This window comes from Trichechus manatus, unplaced genomic scaffold (assembly GCF_000243295.1).
Source record: "Trichechus manatus latirostris isolate Lorelei unplaced genomic scaffold, TriManLat1.0 scaffold00062, whole genome shotgun sequence".
NCBI classification, from domain to species: domain Eukaryota; kingdom Metazoa; phylum Chordata; class Mammalia; order Sirenia; family Trichechidae; genus Trichechus; species Trichechus manatus.
In genome coordinates, this window is record NW_004443998.1 from 4797321 (window position 1) to 4818282 (window position 20962).

Sequence of the window (20962 nt, forward strand, 5' to 3'; positions counted from 1 at the left end):
TAGTGCTTGCCACGTTTGCAGTCCTTTTCAAAGTACCAGTTACTGATGTTAACATTATTGGTCTTAACACTGCCTTTCTTAGCCCGCACCTCGTACTTTGAACTTACACGTATTTTCTGTCTCCTAATAATCTTGGTTTGTTCGTGTCTCCTTCGCTCTGCGCTTCCTTCAGCTACTGTTGAATTGAATTGCTCTTTCTCTCTTTATAACCCAGCTAGGCCAGAAAGTAAGAATCTGATTGGCCTAGCTTGACTCTGAGGCTCCGAGGGGTGGGGCAGCTTGCCCCACATCACAGACTGAATCATGACAAAGCCAGCATTTGAATCTAGGTCTCCACAGATTTTCCATTTTGTTGAGAAAAGTACAAAAAAATTTCTGGCCTCATAGCCTTTTCCTTCCCCTCCTAAAAAATTTCAAGTACATGGCTTCTTCTGATACATTTTAAACTTTAAAATCCATGTTTAGACACGTGTCTGAGATTAGGTGTGAGACCGTGTATGGCAAGTGGCGATATGGAGCGCTCGCTGAAACTTGGTCTGTGGAATCCCGGTAATATAGTCAATAAGCTTTATAGAAATTGTAAACTCTGGAAGACTTGAACAAATCTTCTTTATCCTTCTGTTACCCTCCACCCCTCTTCGCTCTCCAGACCCGTTTATTGAGTTCCCCATGAAGTGTAAGACTGGTTCTCACCAACCTTTATATCACAGCACTCTGTAGGCATCCTCAGGAACCATGCCCACAAAGACATACGGTGAAACACCAAAGTCTGCTCTGAGGCTCTAGGGCTTTAAATGTGCTCCTTCCACACATTGGACGTATTCCTTAACCACCTTTTCTGCCAGTCTGCTTGCTCTGATGGACACATCTCTGTCTCTCACATAAATTGCAGCACATCCTGAATCAAGGCCTGGGTGGACGTTGTCCAGACTGCCCAGGAAGCTAAAGTGTTATGTGGAGTTGGTTCCTAGCAGGAAACGATACAGCTCGTGTTTTACATTTGAACTTAAAACTGCAACTCGCAGACAATGAATTTGTTCATGCTTATTATTTTTTAAAATTTTATCGTGATTTAGGTGAAAGTTTATGGTGCAAATTAATTTCTCATTTGAAAGTTTATATACAGATTGTTTCATGACAGTGGTTGCAATCTCCACAATGTACCAGCAGTCTCCCCCTTTCCACCTCTGGTTCCACGTATTCATTTGTCTGGTTTTCCCACCCTGCTTGCCTTCTTGTCTTTGCTTTTGGGAAGGTGTACCCATTAGTCTTGTCTACTGGATTGAACTAAGAAGCACGTTCCTCGCCTGTGTTATTGTTTGTTTTATAGGCTTGTCTAATCTTTGGCTGAAAGGTGGACTTCAGGAGTTCTTCATGCTTATTTTTCTTATTTAAAATCATTTTGCTTTTTCATCGTCCTAATCTGTGTTGATATCTTCGCCTGTCATGTAACTGTATCTTGCTTCCCTCTTAGTAATTATCGACTCCATTTACAAAGTCACCGAGGGCCGGCAGTCTGAAATATTCCACAGACAAGCTGAGGGGAACTTTGACCCCAGCTGCTGCTTCACCATCTACCATGGCAACCACATGGAGTCCCTGGACCTCATCACCTCCAACCCTGAGGAGGCCCGCACCTGGATCACAGGCCTCAAGTACCTGATGGCTGGCATCAGTGACGAAGACTCTCTTGCCAAAAGGCAGAGAACCCATGACCAATATCCTCTCTAGACCTTGACCTCTGTGTGTGTGTGTGTGAAATTAAGAGAATTAGACTATCTTTTATTTTTGCATAGTTTTGAGGCTTAGAGCCACTCTCCATTCTGTCTCTTCCTTTATCCCCAGCACCCTTCTCTCCGCCACTTACTCTTGCCTCAGGTAAATGAATATGGACACAAAATGTATAGAAACTTACGTTTAGATGAGCTCAGGAGCAGTCTTCTTGTGAAGAGGCTGGATTTAGTGCCACAATCTATAACCTGAGGTTTCCTAAGAGAGGTGAGGCACACATTAAATATTATTGCCTTTTTAAATTGTGGAGTCCTGGTGGTGCAGTGGTTTAAAGCTGGCTGCTAACCGAAAGGTCAGCATTTCAAATCCACCGGCTGCTCCTTGGAAACCCCATGGGGCCGTTCTACTCTGTCCTGTAGGGTTGCTATGAGTCGGAATCGACTAGACAGCAACGGGTTTTTGTTTTTTTAATTGTAGGGAGTATTCGTTAACTATAGCCAGGAACACACTGATTAGAATTAAAGAAAATCCTTCTTTGTGATAAAGCCAGTTTAGTTTAGCAGGTATTTTTTGAGTTCTAATCATGTCCCAGGCACTATGCTCCTTTCTGCTTTCTCTCTTTTTAGAATTGTAGTTTGGAAACTGAACGGATTGATATTCAAGGGGGAAGTTATTCTTTTACTTAATAACATTTACTGTCTCTCAATTACTAGAGCCTGAGTCTCGGTAGGAAACCCTGGTGGCATATGGTTAAGTGCTACAGCTGCTAACCAAAAGGGCAGCTCTACCCTGTCATATAGGGTCGCTATAAGTCAGAATTGACTCGACGGCAGTGGGTTTGGTTTTTGGCTTTTGATGTGTAGTGTATGTTTCTTGCACTTTCCCTCTAAATCGGGAACTGGCAAACGGAAACCAGCAGGGCAAACCTGGCCCACTGCCTATTTTTGTATAGGCTCCTGAGCTGAGAATGGGTCTTACATTTTTAAATGGTTGAAAAAAGAAGTCAAAAAGAAGAGTAACATTTTGTGACACGTGAAAATTGTATGAAATTCCAATGTCAGCATCCATAAGGGAAGTTTTACTGGAACACAGCCGCACCTGTTCACTTATGTTTTGTCTGTGGGCGATTTCATGTGACAATGGCAGCGTTAAGTTGCAAACAAGACCAAATGGCCTGCCAGGCCTAGAATATTCACTACCAAGGCCTTTATAGAAAAAGTTTCCTCACACCCACACCAAATAATACTATTCAGTGCTTTACATTCTCTTAGAATTACTTGTCATCCATTCCTACTCCTAGATTTTCTCTACAGAATAACTGTTTTTTCTTCTTAAAGTATCCCGTGTCTGGATATGAGTCATTAATTCAGGGCTTTCCTGGACACTCATGCCTTAATTGGGAAGAATAGCTTTAACATATCGGATACGTTTACCTGCTATGTGTACTGTTGCTGAGAAAGAATGGTTTTTCCTTTCATAGAATCTTAGAAGGAACTTCAAGTTTATCTGGTTGTGCTTCCTGAAACTGTAGATGAAGAAATGGAGTCCCCAAGAGGTGATGTGAATGACCCTTTGTTACAGGGACAGTCAGCAGTTGACTCGGGACTGAAGCACATTTCCTAGGTTTGACTCTGCCTCTATTTCTGCCTTACCAGCCCGGTCTCCTTCTTTTTTTTTTTTTTTTGATATTTTATTGTACTTCAGGTGAAGGCTTACAGAACAGATAGTTTCTCATGTAACAGTAACACACATGCTGTTTTATGACATTGGTTAACAACCCCACAACATTTTAACCCTCTAAATTCTCAACTTTTTTTTTTTTTTTTGGTGAAAATACACATAGCCAAAGATACGCCATTTCAAAAATTTTTTTTACATACACATTTAAGTGACATTGACTACGCTCTTCTAATTGTGCTGTTATTCTCACTTAAGATGAAGGCTTACAGGACAAAATAGTCTCCCATTTAACAGTTACTACAAATGTTGCCCTATGACAATGGTTAACAATCTCATAACACATCAACAATATCCTTACTCTACTTTGTGTTCCCTATCATCAGCTTCCTACTCCCCTTCTGCCTTCTGGGCCTTGTCACTGGACTCCTGTACCTCGTTACTCTCATGGTTTTACTGGGCTGTCCACTCGCAGGCTGAACAGTGAACCTCGAAGGTAACTTCACCACTGAGCTAAAAGGGTGTCTGGGGGCCATACTCTCGGGGTTTCTCCAGTCTCCTTTAGGCCAGTAAATCTGGACTTTTTTTTTTTTTTTTTTTTTTGTGAGTTAGAATTATGCTCTACATCCTTCTCCAGCTCTGTCCAGAACCCTCTGTTGTGATCCTGGTCAGAGCAGTCAGCGGTGGTAGCCGGGCACCATCTAGCTGTACTGGACTCAGTCCGGTGAAGGTCTTGGTAGCTGTGGACAATTAGTCCTTTGGACTAATCTTTTCGTTGTATCCTGTTCTCTTCATTCTCACTTGCTCCCGAAGAGATGAGCCGGTCTCCTTCTTAACCAGGTCTCCAGGCCAGCTGTGTATTTTTGTGGGAGACCCCACAGATACAAGCACACCCTAAAGGGTTTGTATGTGCAGAATGTGCTTGGGCCTTGGCTGCCCTGCCTCTTCTCTGGATGAGTCTTTGAGAGGCTTTGGTAAATGATTATAGACTAAAAGACATTTGGAAGAAAATATTGCTGTCTTTGGACCCATTTTAGCACTTTGAATGCTGGCCATATGGGATGCAGAGCAGTCTCCATAGAAATGGAGTAACAGAGGGCACTGTGGGCCCAGAAACAGAAAAAAAAGAGATCCCGATACTTACTATTAATTGGCCCAAATCTTCACCCCTTTGATTCTTCAGTTATCTTCCCCTTGGCCTGGGTCTTCCTTTAACTTCCTGGTGTCGCCTATAATGAGGTCCTGACCAAACACTATTAGAGAAAATGGAGCTTGAAAGAACAGGGCTGGTTATTTGAAAATGTGATAAAGGGAACAAAATGTGAAACAAGGTATTTACAATCTCAAAATCGCTTCTATTTAATTTTAAAAGGAATAAGACGATCTTTCTTGTTAGTTTTACTTTTGAAGGTACAGTCTTCTACAACCATAATTTGAATCACGTGAGGAAGGTAAATGCGCCATGCTACCATTGGGAGCTTAGTTAATACTCTGATTTAAAATGAAAATTGCTTGGTTCGATGTCACCAGCTTGATAAGCAAATATGATCCATTGACCCTCTCCCCTCTGACATACATCCATTCTCCTATTTCTTGGTTTTAAACCTATACCTTTCCCTTACTTTGCTTCTCTGGTTTTTCCCCATCATTTTGATTCTTTTCTTCTGCATTACCCTTCGAATTTTGAAGCTCACTTTGGTTTTCTACTGTGTTCTGTGACCTAGCCAGTTATTATTCTCCAACAACAATGAATAATCCATTTTTTGAAAATCCTAAGCTAAAGTACAACAGAATTCTCCTTAGAAGGAAGGATGGCAAGACTATGTCTTACCTACTTTGGACATGTTATCAGGAGGGGTCAGTTCCTGGAGAAGGACATCAAGCTTGGTAAAGTAGAGGGTCAGCAAAAAAGAGGAAGACCCTCAATGAGATGGATTGTCACAGTGGCTACAACAATGGGCTCAAGCATAACAAAGATCGTGAGGATGGCGCAGGACCAGGCAGTGTTTTGTTCGGTAGGACATAGGGTCACTGTGAGTCGGAACCGACTCGACGGCACCTAACAACAACAATGAGCTAAAGTTTAACCAGGCATTTTCCACTCCTCCATTTTATTACCATTTATCTGCTTTCTCACTAGGTAAAACAAATAAACCCAAGGCTCATCTCACTGAGAGTCTTTTAAAATCTTTGTTCGCTTGATATTAACCCATTTTATCTAAACTCAGCTTCACATTCTGTCATTAGTCTCATACCTGTGCTTACACAGCAGCCCCTTGGTATCAGACTTGTACTTCATCTTACTGCTCATGATGTAGAAGTTTGGAGGCTATTAGGTAGGCACCGTCAAAGCTAGTAATAGGAGGAGGAATTTAGCACAGAAACAGACCTTGGGTGCAGGGGAAAGAGTGCTAAACCAGGTGGCAAGAGCCTGGCTTTCTTACTAAACTTTACCAGATTTCTCCTTCTCTTCTAGTTGCCTATCTTCGTCTGATATGATGAGCTTGGTCTCTGGAGACCCTCTCAGGGGTATCATTTCCGGAATGTAGAAGCGGGAATGAGAAAAGAGGATCGAAAAGAGCAGGTAGTTTGGGTGAAGGGAAAAGGGTGCTAGATGAAAGGACACAGAAAAAGATAAGGTTTAAATTTAGAAAAGTAGACTTGGAGTTCCGCCATCTTGGAAAGAGATTCTTTAGGGAGAAAGAAGGAAGGAAGGAAGGAAGAAAAAAAAAGAAAGGTTCTTTAACAGAAAGTGTTTGAGAGCTACAATACTGGACCGTTTTTGCTACATGCTGTCTACATGCTTCATAAATGGAGAATTCTAGCTGTACACATGAGAACTAATAGGGACATAAGATTTGTGTTACTATTACAGTAGTACAACTGAGAAAAACTGGGCAGGAAAAGAGAAATAAAAAGGGATCATGTATAAAGTCATATGTTGTTAGGTGCTGTCAAGTTGATTCTTGTCTTCTTTAAGTAGAAAGTCATATAGGACTATTTTAAAGTTAAGGAGTCTGCTAATGGAGAAGCAAGGTAACATACACTCATCTTGGTAGAGCAGAATTAGAGCAGGTAATGTAGTTTTTTTCCTTAGATGAAATAGGTGGTGTTTTCTTGAAATAGTAGATTTAAAATTTAATTTGGGTAGGATGGATAGCATGTTTTGAGTTAAAGAACTCTTGATAGAATCTGGTTTGATTCTGATTCTGCTGTGAACGGGAGCATGTGTATACACCCTCCTATTTCTTTGAGTCGTCACTGTTAATAGTTCGCCAGAGCTGGGGGTGGCAGGGCCACCTCAAAAGAGTTTCTTCTCAAGTTCAGGTGTGGCTGGGAAAAGTCCTTGAGAGTCTTCCATGAGGGAGTGGTTTTTATTTTGATGAAAGCTGCAAATGTTTTCCTTGACTTTTTTGCACATGGGTGAAGCAGACCTTTGAGGAAGCGGATAAGAATGGCGATGGCTTGCTGAATATCGAAGAGATACACCAATTGATGCACAAACTAAACGTTAACCTGCCCCGGAGGAAGGTCAGACAAATGTTTCAGGTGCGTTTGCCCGCCGCCTCGACCTTTACATAAAATACACATCGGAGGCTGCTGATGTGCTTTGATATACTAAAAGCCTGTTCTGTTTTGTTGAAAACTAATATTACTTGATCTGTACTATTTTATTTTTCTTTGATGAATAGAGACATTTGCTTCATCGAGGAAAACGCTTCATAAGCTAAACACACCATCCACAGTTCCTCTTCCCGAATAGCCTCTTCGTTGTTGCTGTTTTCGGAGAGTAATTATCAGCACTTTCCCTAACACTTAAACAGTACAGTAAACTTGTTCAAGCCACTCAGAGGGGATGATAATATGTCATCTGCCTTCCTCCGAGAGCTGTCGTGAGGATTAGAATAAAGACTAAGTAACATAAAAAAGAATAGCACTTGTCTAAGACCTCAGTGGAACTCTGGTGGCACAGTGGTTAAGAGTTACGGCTGTTAACCAAAAGGTCGGCAGTTGAAATCCACTTGGAAACCCTATGGGGCAGCTCTACTCTGTCCTACAGGGTCGCTATGAGTCGGAATCCACTCGACGGCAGCGGGTTAAGTCCTCAATAGCCCTCAGTTTAGTTTTAAAGGAGTCTGATTAAGATTTAGAATCCATGAGGCTTAGAGGTACTAAATGCTATCACTTCTACCGTTTAGGGAGCTCTTCAGAAATTATAGCCAACTGCTTGTTGATGTAATAGGAGATGTTCTTTTTCTGTTGGTAAGTAATTGAGACTGAATGTGCTGGGCCCAGCCTTATTCTGTGATGTCCATCTTGGAGTATATTTAGTCCCAAGGCTAAGATGCAGAAATGAGCTCTGTTAAGTTTTGGCAAAGAAAATGTTAGACTATTAGTAATTAGTAGAATATTAATTACAAAAGGCTGTTCTTTGTAGGTAAGTAATATGCACCCATAATCCGTGTGCTGCAAAGATTTTCTGTGCTGCGTTACAAGGCAAGTGTTATACTGTACATGTAAAAACAAGTGGAGGGGGCGGTACTTTATTATGGTCATTGTTTCCTGCTTCATTTGTTTTCTAACCACTTACTGTTAGAGATAATAAAGGCAGAAGCATCATGGGGTGTGAGTTGTGACAATGGATGGGATGTGGAGTCTTGCTTAGTTCTGTGACCCCTTGAGGTGGTCTTGCCCTTGGGACACTCTTGGTTGGAGATTGTTTGAGTTGTGGGGAATTTGGTCCCGTTGCACTGGAGAGCAACAGGAGGAAAGGCTAAAAGAGAAAGGAATGCGGGGTGCCATATGAGGGGCCCCAGGGGTGGAGGGAGAGACTTTGGCCCCAACAGAGTGACCCTCCCTCTCTCATCCTACTTTTGTCCATGGTGAGCCCCATCCCACAGTCTCTTCCTTTTCATAGGAGGTCTTTACAGTACTGGAGAGGTGGTTGCTAATTTAATAAGAGAGGCCAAGCTCAAGAGGAGAGCCAAGTCTATACCTATAGAAATGATAGTCCTTTTTGGAAGTAAGATGTTGGATTATTTTTATTTTTATATTTTTCCCATGCAGACATCTTTTATGTCTAATGTATCCAGTACTTAAAGAGTAAAGAAGGAAATGCCTATGTTAAATGTCTTAAAGGTTCAAAGTAAATGCTTTAGACAAGTTTGAAGACAACATTAATTGTCTCTTTTATGATTAGGTGTAAAAACTTACCAAGCCCGAAGTGACTTGGTAAGCGAGCAGTTGTGCCTGCTGTATGAAGAACTTATCCAATGTGGGCCTTGCATCTAGAGGATTCTGTAAATGTTCAGAGTGGAGTGATAGGACCAAAGACCTGAGCACTATTTCAGGAACATTCTCCTCTTGACCGTATTGTTGCTAGATGTTAAAGCCTTCCGAGGGTTTATTTTGTTTGCCTTTTTTGGTGCAACGCAAGATTCAATTTTTTTTAAAGTAGTCTTTTGAGCTATAGATAGCCTCTTTTGAAGTCTTTAGATGCTATTGCTTAGAGTTTTATTCTTCTTAGTTGGTTAGGCGTTTATAAGGAAGTTTTGAGAAATGTTTTATCTCTATCAAGACTTAGATATTTTGAAACAAAGTCATGGCAGAAACATGGCCGTTATATGTAGTACTTTAGAATGTAAAGCATGTCCGCCAAGAGCCTCACACACCAAAACGTTCGTGTTCTTTAGACCAATCTGTCTGTCTCTGCCTTTGAAATGACAGAAGATGACATCAATCAGCCCGACATAGAAACTGTGTATGACTTGAATATTGGTCAAATGGTTTGCTCATAACTGACCCAAAGCTAAAAAAAGACATGACCCCTTTGATTTTCAAAGCTATGTTTAAAATGACAGAACATTGCCTATTATCTTTTCTATTTAAACATGTTATTTCCAAACACATAGCTTTCTTTGTTGATTTCAAAATTTACTATAGTCAGAGGAAGTGGCTCGCGTGACGCTTATTCTTTCTAATTTGTTGAAACTTCCTTTGCAGCCTAATAGACAGTTTTTATAATGTTCTGTGTGTACTTGGAAAGACTCTGTATTCACCATGTGTGAAACGTACTAGCCTTTTTATAGTCGATTATTCTTTCCCAGTACTGAATCTCCCCCGTCAGACTCTTACAGTGTCTTGTTTTTGTCTATGCCTCTTTCAGGAAGCTGACACGGATAAGAATCAAGGAACACTGACGTTTGAAGAGTTTTGTGTTTTTTACAAAATGATGTCATTGAGACGGGATCTTTATTTGTTGCTGTTGAGCTACAGTGACAAGAAAGATCACCTAACTGTGGAAGAACTGGCTCAGTTTTTGAAGGTGGAGCAAAAGGTATCATTAGAGTGCTGAATTTTCTGTTCACTTAGAAATACCTGTGAAAGACACAGGAGTTTTTTTTAGGGTGGGATGTAGTTAATACTTTAAGATAGGAGATAAGTATCACAATTCCATAAGTCTTATCCCTGAGTCCTTTAAAACGTTCTCAGAAGTTTTTAAGAAGAAATGGTCAATTGAACACTAGCTTATATAATTTTTTTGCCTTAAATATATTGAGTGTAGATATGCATGTATTTCCCCAGACAAATGGATGTTAACTTATATGTTTTATTTTAAGTACAATAGTAATTATTTTTCTAATACTACAGCTAGATATTTATTAATTTAACTACAGTATAATTCTTAACTGGCAATATAGTAGGTCATTGATGATTCTGATAGGAAACTGGCGTTTTATGAGATTAGAAGGCTAAGTAAATTAAGTTCTGATAAGCCAAGTGAATCCCTGAACTATATTTAGAATAAGACCTTTACATTTTAATATCACATGGATTGAATTACAGTTAACAAAGCTAGTCTTAGTATCAGTACTTTTTTTCAATTGCCTCAAATTCTTTTTATTCCTCTCTAAAGTAGAGGAATGAATGAAAATTTTGCTAAAAAATGTTAACCTTTCATGTTAGACTTTCTTTTGTGGCGGGGGGAGGCTTTTGGTTTTGTTGTAGTTGGTGAGATTTACTTTTCATGTTTTGTGGATTTATGGGCTCATAGGTTTAATATAAAGAGCTACTTGCCTCCTTTATCCATTTTAAATACTAGGCATTTAACTGTGTCAAACTCAAAAAAATATTGAATACTTCGATTTCATGATATAATAATTCATAGAAAGAATTCTTTCTATAATGCCCACAAAAATAATTGTGTACTTATTTACTTCTTTTATTTATTTTAACAATGACGTTTATTGAGATATAATTCACATACCCTAAATTTTACCTTTTCAAGTCTACAATTCAGTGGTTTTTAGTATATTAGCAGAATTATACAGCCATCAAAAACCAAAACCAAAACCAAAACCCGTTGCCATCAAGTCGATTCTGACTCATAGCGACCCTATAGGACAGAGTAGAATGGTACTATTGGGTTTCCAAGGAGTGGCTTGGGGATTCGAAGTGACCTTTTGGTTAGCAGCTGAGCTCTTAACCACTGTGCCACCAGGCCTCCATACAACCATCACCCCTATCTAATTTCAGAAGATTTTCATCACCCCAAAAAGAAACTCACCACCTATTAGCAGTCACTCTCTATTCCTCCCTCCTCCCAGTCCCCAGCAACCACTAATCTACTTTCTGTCTCTATGGATTGGTTTGTTCTGGATATTTTCAATAAATTGAATCATATAATATATGGCCTTTTTTAATTGGCTTCTCTTACTCAGCATGATGTTTTCAAGATCCATCCATGTTGTATGTATCAGTACTTAATTCCTTTTTATTGCCAAATAATACTTCATTGTATTATAAACATTTTGTTTATCTGTTCATCAGTTGATTCACACTTGGGTTGTTTCCATTTTTTGGCTATCATGAATAATGCTGCTATGAACATTTGTGTGCACATTTTTTGTGGACATATGTTTTTATTTCTTTTGGGTAGATACTCAAATGGAATTGCTGGTCATATGGTTTGAGCTTGTCATATAATCTGGATCTAAATATTGAAAGGACTTCATGTGAACCAGAATAAACTTCTCATATAGAGCCTCAATGAATAGAACTAAGGGTCAATATTTTGATATTCAGGGGAGATAAATTCCCACTGACTCTAATGAAGTAGAGCGGACCAGGGATGGATTGACGGCTTTGGCAATTGTAAGCTTTTATCCTTGGAGGTGGTGACAAGGGTTGGGGATGTTATTAAGGAGGCTGAATCATGGGTGATAAGAAGCCCTGGTTGCACAGTGGTTAAATGCTCCACTGCTAACTGAAAAGTTGCCAGTTTGAACCCACCAGCCTCTTTGTGGGAGAAAGACGTGGCAGTCTGCTTTCGTTAAGATTACAGCCTCGGAAACCCTATGGGGCAGTTCTACTCTGTCCTATAGGGTCACTATGAGTCAGAATCGACTTACCAGCAAGAGGTTTGGTTTGGTTTTTTGGAATCATAGGTAGATGCTTGAATTAGTAAGATTTCGGATTAATTTACTCCCTTGTGTAAACACATACTATATCCTAGGCATTGTGTTAAGTTTTGGGAATGGACAAAACCTACCCTCAGAGAGCTCACAATAAAGAGATATATGTTGCTATTTTATAAAGTCGAGTCTATGATATAATGGAAGAGAATGCAAGAAGTGAAATTACACAGTTTTTAAGATTCCCTGGGCTTTGCCTTTTTGAGGCAGAATAAAAATAATTATAATTATTGTTCTGGTACTATTTCTTCTGGATCGCTTGCTTTTTTTTTTTTTAAACAAAAATACATTTATTAAGATAGCAAACATATTAGCAAAACATTGTTTTTATTAATTAATATACATGTAATTGTGCTTCTTTAGTTTTAGTCCCAATTTTAATTAACTAAGATTTTGAAGTGACTTTTCATTTGACAGTCAGTCAGTTCTTTTAACTTCCTTTAATTTTACTCTCCCTTAACCTAGAAAATTATCAGTTTTATTTGGCATAACTTAAGCCTTTCTGACAATCATAATCTGAGCTAGTAGGGCCTATAGATTTATAAGTGGAGAAAAGTCCCACTGATTTAAAATCTGCCCGGAGTGAGATGGATAAATATTTTTATAGCATTTAAATGCGATTTTCAATGTTTTTCCTCTCATGTAGATTAATTTGGTGATCACATTCTGCCACCTTTTACTTTATCAAAAATGAAAAAAGAGGTAGAATATATTTGTTAATCCCAAATCCTTCCTCTGAACTATTTACTTACCACTGAGCTTTAGGACCGAGATATTTTCATGGTTTTTGAAAATATTGACAAAATGCTACCCAAAAGTTTTCTGTCAGGTTATAATTAAGAAAGCAGTGAGTGAATATTAGTTATAATTAAATAAATTATTTTTGGTGCTAATGTGATAGGTATGGAATGAGAGCTTAAAGTCGGTTTTATGAACATTTATTTGGATGGCAGTAATGAATATTTTTCCGTATGTTTATTTTTATTGTATTTCTTGAACTTTGTTTGAAAATCCCTCTAAAACATAGAAAAATTGGCTGTATGCATTCTGCCCAGTTTTTCTATTGTTTTTATCGTGTGTGTGTGTGTGTGTGTGTGTGTGTGTGTGTGTGTGTGTGTGTGTGTGTGAGAGAGAGACAGAGAGAGACAGAGAGTGAAGGGAGAGACAGACAGACTAATGTCGACTGACCAATTCCATGTAAAGGTCTACTTTGTTCAGATGCTGTTGAAGACGTCAGCACCAGCAGAACACTGCTAGCTCTTACCTGAGATACGGAATACTGAAGGAGGAACTAGTTTTAATTCTTTCTTGATGTCACTTTCAAAACAAAATCCCCAAAGTTTAATGCATTGAACATCATGTATTCTGATAGTGTGTTTCCTTTGTTTTCTTCATCAGCAGTACTAACAACCTCTTTCCAAGCAGGCTAGCATTTCATTTGGCGTGAATGGATTTTTTTATTTATTATTATTAGACTGTGTGGTAGAATGGGATTGAGAAGACCTACGTACCCAGCCTTGGTTACTCTCTGACTTTGATCACTACTATTTAACCTTTCATCCTGAACTTTGTGAGTTATGTAATGATTTGGCAGTAATATGTCTCTGGGAAAACTAGTCTGAAGATTAAGTGAGATAGGGATGTAAATCCACTTATGCATTGCCTGGCATACTAGCTGCTCAATAAATGGCAATATTTATTTAATAGCACAAATTGGGCCATTTCCAAGGAATTATATTAGATTGCATGTAGGCAAGTATCCATACACACAATTTGCTGTAAAATTCTGTAATATAAACCCCTTGCCATTGAGTCGATTCTGACCTAAAGCGACCCTATAGGAGAGAGTAGAACTGCCCCATAGGATTTCCAAGGTTGTAAACCTTTACAGAAGCTGACTGCCGCATCTTCCCGCCATGGAGCGGCTGGTGGGTCCCAACTGCCCACCTTTGGGTTAGTAGCTGAATACCTAACCTAACCACTGTGCCACCCCCGGTAATATTTTACTTTACCGTGTTACCACAATCACATATGTTAAGGATTCAACTTTTGTGAACTTTGTTGTTGGTTTCTTAAGAATTAAGTCAAATAAAAAACCACACCCATTGCCAACTCAAAATGTCCCTATAGGACAGAGTAGAACTGCCCCATAGGGTTTCCAAGGAATGGGTGGTGGATTCCAACTGCTGACCTTTTGCTTAGCAGCCAAGCTCTTAGCCACTGTGCCACCAGGACTCCTAAGTCAAATAGCATCAGCAAAATGTTTAGCAAAATCAGCTATTTCAATTAGTTTGAGAATTTGGCAAAGGCAGAGATTCTTTGCTAACAAAGTGCGCTGTAAAACAGAACATGGGAATGGAAAACTTTTTTTATTTAACAAAAAACCTGTCACCTCTACTCCTCAATTTCCTGCTCTTATAACTATTTCTCCATTCTCACCTGTAAAACTCTGCACAGTGATGCTGGAGGAGCATTAGACCAGGAGCCCAGAAGACCGGGTTGGGTAGTCTTGAGCAGGTCAATCATTATTGTTTCCGAGCCTTGGTTTCCTTATCTGTTTACAACTGCCTCTCTTATCTCACACTGTCAAGTTGAGGACTGAGGATCCAAGAATGCGAAAGCCCTCTGACAGCTATTCAGAAGTACAGCAATGTGGAGAATTAAAATTACAATGTTGAAAGCTCTACTGACTTCAAATTCATTTGGACTAGTGGAATTAGCCCAAAGCTTTTGAATGGTAATAGTGGATGTTGCTTGCTAAAGGGTGTCTTCCTTTTTTGTGTGTGTTGATGTTCTGCCCGTCAATTTTAGCCGGGGAAGACAGAAGTCAGTGTTTTGTGCCATCTGCCCTGGCAGATGATTACTTGAACCTTTTTAATTTCCTAAATTAGCTTGAAGCTACACATGGGCATGACCTGAAAGAAATTTTTAAAAATGTACTTTAAAAATTATCATGCAAGAGGCAGAAACCATAAAGGAAAATATTCATGTAGTGAAACTTTAAATTTATACGTGATCCAGTATGTTAAACACCGTAACATCGAAGTCAGGCACAAATGAGGAAACTATCTGCAACATACAAAGGAGAGAAATGGTGAATTTCCTCAATATGGAAAGTGCTCTCATAAACCAGTGAGGAAAAGAAAGAATACTCTAATAGAAAAATATGCAAAACATTTGAAAAAAATTCTCACAAAAGGAAACTTATGAAAAATATTCACCCTTCATTAGTAATTAAAAAACGTAAAACAAGACCAAGAGACCATTTTTCACCCATCAAATTAGTTAAGTTAAAAAAAAATGCTGCCAAACCTGTGTCCATTTTTTATATTTTTAGTAAAGCTGTGGATTGATAGAATCTTTCTATAGGGCAACTCTATACCTAACAAAAACATTATTATTTATAAAACTTTAACCAAGCAATTTCACTGCTCATAGTTCATCCTAATGATGTAATTAAGTGGGTACAGAGTTATAAAGTTGTGCGTTTCAGCATAAAAATAGGGGAAAATTGGACACACCTACATGCGTAGCAAGGGAGTCATTAGTCAAGAGTTCTGTGAAGTTTTAAGCTTTGAAATGGAATTTTCAAAATAAGACTATTCCAAGGGGATTTGACAATCCATATGGTAGTAATTCATTAGTTTCTGATGGCATAAGATTGGTGTAGACACTAGAGTATTCAACTTTTACAGGTTTTAATTGGTTGTGAAATGAAATATCACTGCAGGCCACATGTGCTGTCATGGATTAGGTGAAATCAAATATTGGCCCACGGGTCAGATTTTTATTTCACTGTTGCTCTGTGAAAATTGAATTTATACCTTTGACAGATCCAATTGCTGTCTGATTAGACTTTCCTCCTTAAGACACGGATATGATAAAGGCTTAATTCTCATGAAGAGGTTCCAGTTCAGCGGGAAGCCAGCTGGCCTCTGTTTCTCTTTCATCACTTCCTTACATCCACAGATAAAGATCATAGACATCCACTAGCCTGTGCTTTCAAAGTACTAGGTTTGGATGGGATTTTTCCTTTCATTTTTTCCCCCTTGTGTTTGCCACACAGCCACCTCCTCCTCCTTCAGAGTTCCTGTCCGTTTCTTGGTACTGGGGTTGGGTGTTACTCTGGCAGAGCTGTGGTTCAGAAGTGATCATTTGATTTTTCTCCCCCATCTTTCTTGGCAGCCCCTCTTAACAAGCTCTACCCTCCTTTTGAAGAGTCCCGGGTGGCGCAAACAGTTAAACTCTTGACTCCTAGCTGAAAGGCTGGTGGTTTGAACTCTGCACATATGGGGTCACCATGAGTTGGAATCAGCTCCATGACAGCTAACCACCACCACCCTGCTTTTATCCTTTTGTTTCTTATGGAGTGAGGAAGGAGGAGGAAAAGGCAGGCAGGGATGTTGAAGCACCCTATTAGTCTGAAAAACCTTCTAGCTGTTAACTAAGAACAAAGGTTACCTCCATATCAAAAAAACCCAAACCTGTTGCCATCGAGTAAATTCTGGATCATAGCGATCCTGCAGGACAGAGTAGTACTGCCCAACAGGGTTTCTGAGGAGTGGCTAGTGGATTCCAACTGCTGACTTTTTGGTTAGCAGCCGAGCTCTTAACCACTGTGCCACAGGTAAGTCAAAAACAGCTTTCCTCTGAAATATACATATGGATCGTTAATTCCAAGCTTTTCCGTTCCCATGCTGGAAGGTCCTTTTTGCATTGTAAACTCGTTTTCTCTCTGGCATAGATCTGTACACTATCCTTTCGTAGTGGTTCTAAACGTTGACCGTGTACGTGCGTGCGTGCGCGCGCGTGCATAAAACCAAAGAGGCTCAGCCAAAGGAACACGAGAGTCCAGAATAACAAAATTTTGATATTTGTTCGACCTAAAGGAGACCAGAGACTACTGAGAGCCCCGCCTGCAGAGTGAGAAGCTGCAAAGCAACTCCAATTACCCAGCTAACCACCAGTTGCGCTTGAGTTGACTCCAACTCATGGCGACCCCATCCAAGTGTGTGAGAGTAACTGTGCTCCATAGGGTTTTCAGTGGCTGATTTTCCAGAAGTCGATTGCAGGCCTTTCTTCCAAAGCACGTCTGGGTGGACTCGAACTTTCAACCTTTTGGTTCACAGTTGAGTGTGTTAACTCTTTGCATCACCCAGGGGCTCCATTTCTTCAGCAGATCCCCAGAAAACCTCAGGAATTAAAGTCATGTGACACTCTGAAAGTAGGAGAGAAAGAAGGGCTGAAAACACAAACATTGGTTGAAAATGTGTTTAAGAAGGAAACTCGACCCTTTCCCTACCCTGTACAGCGGGCACCTGTCCTCCCTCCACCTGGCACAAAGCTGACAGGATGAAGTGGAGCGGCGTGAACCAGAAGAATCTGGACTCAGGGATACCAGGCACAGCTGAGTATGGGTACAGTGCTGAAAACCTGGGCGTTCTGGTTGATGGTTTGCAAAGATGGCGCAGTCACTCTTCACATCCTGTATATATGTCTCTTTGCAATACGACTTTGCCTCTCCTCCCATCAAGAAAAAGAGCCTATTTTCCCACCCCTTGAATGTAGGTTGGCCTTGTGACATGATTTGACTAATAAAATATGGCAGAAAGGACATACAAGTTCTGGGGCCTAGATTTCTGGGTGGGCTTAAAGTGTCCACTCTCACCCTCGTGGAACTGTGAGACTGTCACATGAAGAAACCTGCCTAGGAGTGTTTTTGAAAATGAGAAACTAGAGAGAGAGAGAGACCCAGCCAATAGCCAGCACCAACCGCAGGCATGTGAGTGAGGCCGTATTGGACCATTTGGCTTCAGTCAAGTGACCAGATGACTACAGTTGTAAGCTTAGGTGTGACCAGCAGAGTAATTGTCCAGCTGAACCCGGTGTCAATTGCCATCCTGGAGAATTGTAATCAAATACGTGGTTGTTGTTTGAAGCCTCTTAAGGTTGGGTTGGTTTGTTTCACAGACATAGATAATGAATTCAAAGAGAAAGTAAATGTCTGCAGTGAGCTGTGAGAATCCTAGCCCACTTCCAAACTCAGCTTCCAGGTTTTCTCTTCTCTAGGCAAGAGATTGGAAAACTTTTGTTGTGGGAATATTACCAGCCCAAGAGAAAAAAATCTAAAGATATTCACATCAGAGACCTCCCAATAAAATAGCCCAGCCAGAGAGTTTACAGTGAAGCCCAGTATTCAACAAGCTCTGTCCATGAATACAAAGCTTCCAGCCAACTTGTTATCGAGTTGCTTTTAAATATGAATAATTAGCCAAGAACCACCACACATTTGAGGAAATCCCTAACATAAAAGACAGAGACCAAAGCAAACAGAAACAAGCAGCTTGGAAGAAACAGAGGAATGAGGAGAAAGCATGCTTTAGACACTGTCATTAACATCAGAAAACTGTGATCAAGGGGGAAAAAGCAGCCATGTAGCAAGAACAAGATGCTATGTTAAAAGGAGATTCAGAAGGTAGAAAGGAGTTTTTGGAAATTAAAGTAAGAAAGCAAAGAAGAAAATTCAAAAGAAGCCTTAAATGATTAAGTTGAGAAAATTGTCCGGAAAGCAGAAACAATAAAACAAGGAAATAAAAAATAGAAAAGCGAAGGAAATAAAAAATAGAAAAGGGAAGGAGATGACTGGATTGATCTAAGAAGCCCACTATCTGAATAATAAGAGTTATAGAAAAAGATGAGAAAAAGTAGAAGGGAAGTTTTATTCATATCAAATATGTTTATTGAAATTTTATTCATATCAAATACATTTATCTATATCAAATCAATATCACAAAGAATTACTAACACCAAAAGATAGGAATCTCTAGGTTGGCAGGATCCATTGAATGCCAAGAACAGTAAATGTAAAAAGAGCCACATCAAGGCAAATAATAGTAAAATTTCACAATACTAGGGTAAAGTGAAACCCAAAAAGCTTACAGAAGGAAAAACAGAAAATTAAAGAAATGAACAAACAAAAAACAGGTCTTGTGGAAAAGGATTAGAGCCGGAATGACATCACGTTTCTCAAGAGTGACTCTGGAAGCCAAAAATCACCAGAGCAGTGATTTCCAACCTAGAATTTTCTACCTGACTGAACTGTCTACTAAATCTATACGTAGAATAAACAACACACAAGAACATACAAAACACGTGCAAGAAGTAAACAATTTACTTCCTGGATACTCTTTCAAGAGAGACAGAATGAAGTCACCACAAAAGCTCAATAGCAGTTCTAGAACCCAGCCAGCCTGGAAGAGGGAGGACCTGTATAGGGGAAATAAAGGAAATTCATGGATAATCTGCTGCCTTTGATCATATGGAAAATAATACCGAGAGACCATTAAAATCATTGGGAAAAATTGATGATAGGCTCGTTAAAAATTAACCAAATGAATGGTAATTGCAGCAATTAACAAATTAGAAAAGTTGTTTCCTGAGGAAGGAAACTCAATTATAGTTTACATAGACTCAGCAGTATTCAACATTTGCATAGTCAGAGTAATTTAAACATTGAATATTTATTTAATAAGAATGATGATATAGTGGGAGAATGGGTAGAGGCAAAGTTAATTTTGCTGGCCCCAAATCTGAATCTTTATCTAACATTAAGAAGTCATAGATAATGTTTAAAGTGTATAAAACACAAAATAGTGGCATAAAAGTAATAATTAGGAACATAAAGATCTATTTCAAAAGAAATATCTAAAAATGTTGGTGTTACTGCCTTTAGGGTGTGATCCTGGGAATAGGAGGAGGACTTCTGCTTTGGGTTATAAGCATCTTAGTTTAATTTGACTTCTTTAATTATGTATGTGCTACTTTGATAAAAACAAATTAAAGACCAGCTATGTTAAAATTCTTTGCAAATTATACTTTAGTTCTGTGTTTGGTGTGTATGGGGAATCACAGCCATAAGAAATACAGTTACTTACTCCCAACTTTGTTTTGAAATTTGCGCTCACTGGGGAAGCTTTGCTAGAAAACTTACGTGAAATCTGGGGATCAAAGTTTAGTGTCAGAATTATGGGTATTGTACGGATGCTTGACTCTGCTTCCTACACCTATTTCATCTGAAGTGGCTCAACCTTCAGTGTGAGGTCCAGTGAGTCTCTTCCAGATGAAATTAGGAAAAGAGAATGGAGTCCAATCTGGAAGAATCAAGGTGTCAACATGTAATCATTGATTTGAAAGTTACCGAAATTTCGGAAGTTAAGAAAAGATTCAGGAGTTTCAGTTATACTGAAAGACCTAATTAGTTTTGAAAGTAAGCCACTCTGTTTTACAGTAGAAACAAAGAAAAACAGAAAGTAGATATAATGTCAGAAAGAAAAGGCTTTGGACTTGAAGTTAGAAGGTTCAAGTTGGAACCTTGGTTCTGCCCCTTACTGGTTCTGTGGCTTTGGTGGAGATATTTAACCTTTCTCATCGTCAGTTTTTCTAGCTATAAAATGGGAATAATAATACCTGGTTTACAAGACTGTTGTAAGAACTATGTAAGATTTTGTATATAAAAGCACTTTATAAATGGCATAGCATTATATAAATGTAAACAATTATTACTAAAATAAATCAGGTCTTACGTTAAGTTCTTCTAGCACCAATGGAAGGAACAATCCTCAGTGTTAGCAGCAGCAACTGGCTCAGATATTTGGTAGCAAACAAACCTTTCAAACGAACTCCATGGGAAATAGGGGCAGAGCAGGGAGAAACTGTCTCTGGTTCACCCTGTTACCTGTGTTCAGTAGGCAGTCAAACCGAGGAGAAAGAAAAAGGACAATAAAGAGCATTAACCTACGCTGAACCTTCATCCAGATAGTAAAATCTCACTGTAATTTTACCAGTGAGGTCTGAAAAAATCGATTGTGTAAGATGCAGTATTTTGCTGTGAGAAGGTGTGTTACTCAGGATGCTCCAAAGAAACAGAACTTGTATCTATATACGTATGTATATACAAATATAAATATATGTATGTGGATATAAATATGTATGTGTATATAAATATATGTATGTGTATGTGTATATAAATATATGCATGTGTATATAAATATGTATGTGTATGTGTATATAAATATATGTAT

At 39.2% G+C, this 20962-nt stretch overlaps 1 protein-coding gene across 1 annotated transcript in view; it reads left to right on the forward strand.

Annotated features, from left to right (window-relative positions):
• PLCH1 (phospholipase C eta 1) overlaps positions 1–20962 on the forward strand; it is a 196373-nt gene that overhangs the window by 106943 nt on the left and 68468 nt on the right. Inside the window, exons 4-6 of the mRNA XM_023733872.1 lie at positions 1475–1718; positions 6828–6957; positions 9575–9745. Coding sequence (XP_023589640.1) covers positions 1475–1718; positions 6828–6957; positions 9575–9745 — 545 coding nt within the window. The remainder of the gene's footprint in view (positions 1–1474; positions 1719–6827; positions 6958–9574; positions 9746–20962) is intronic.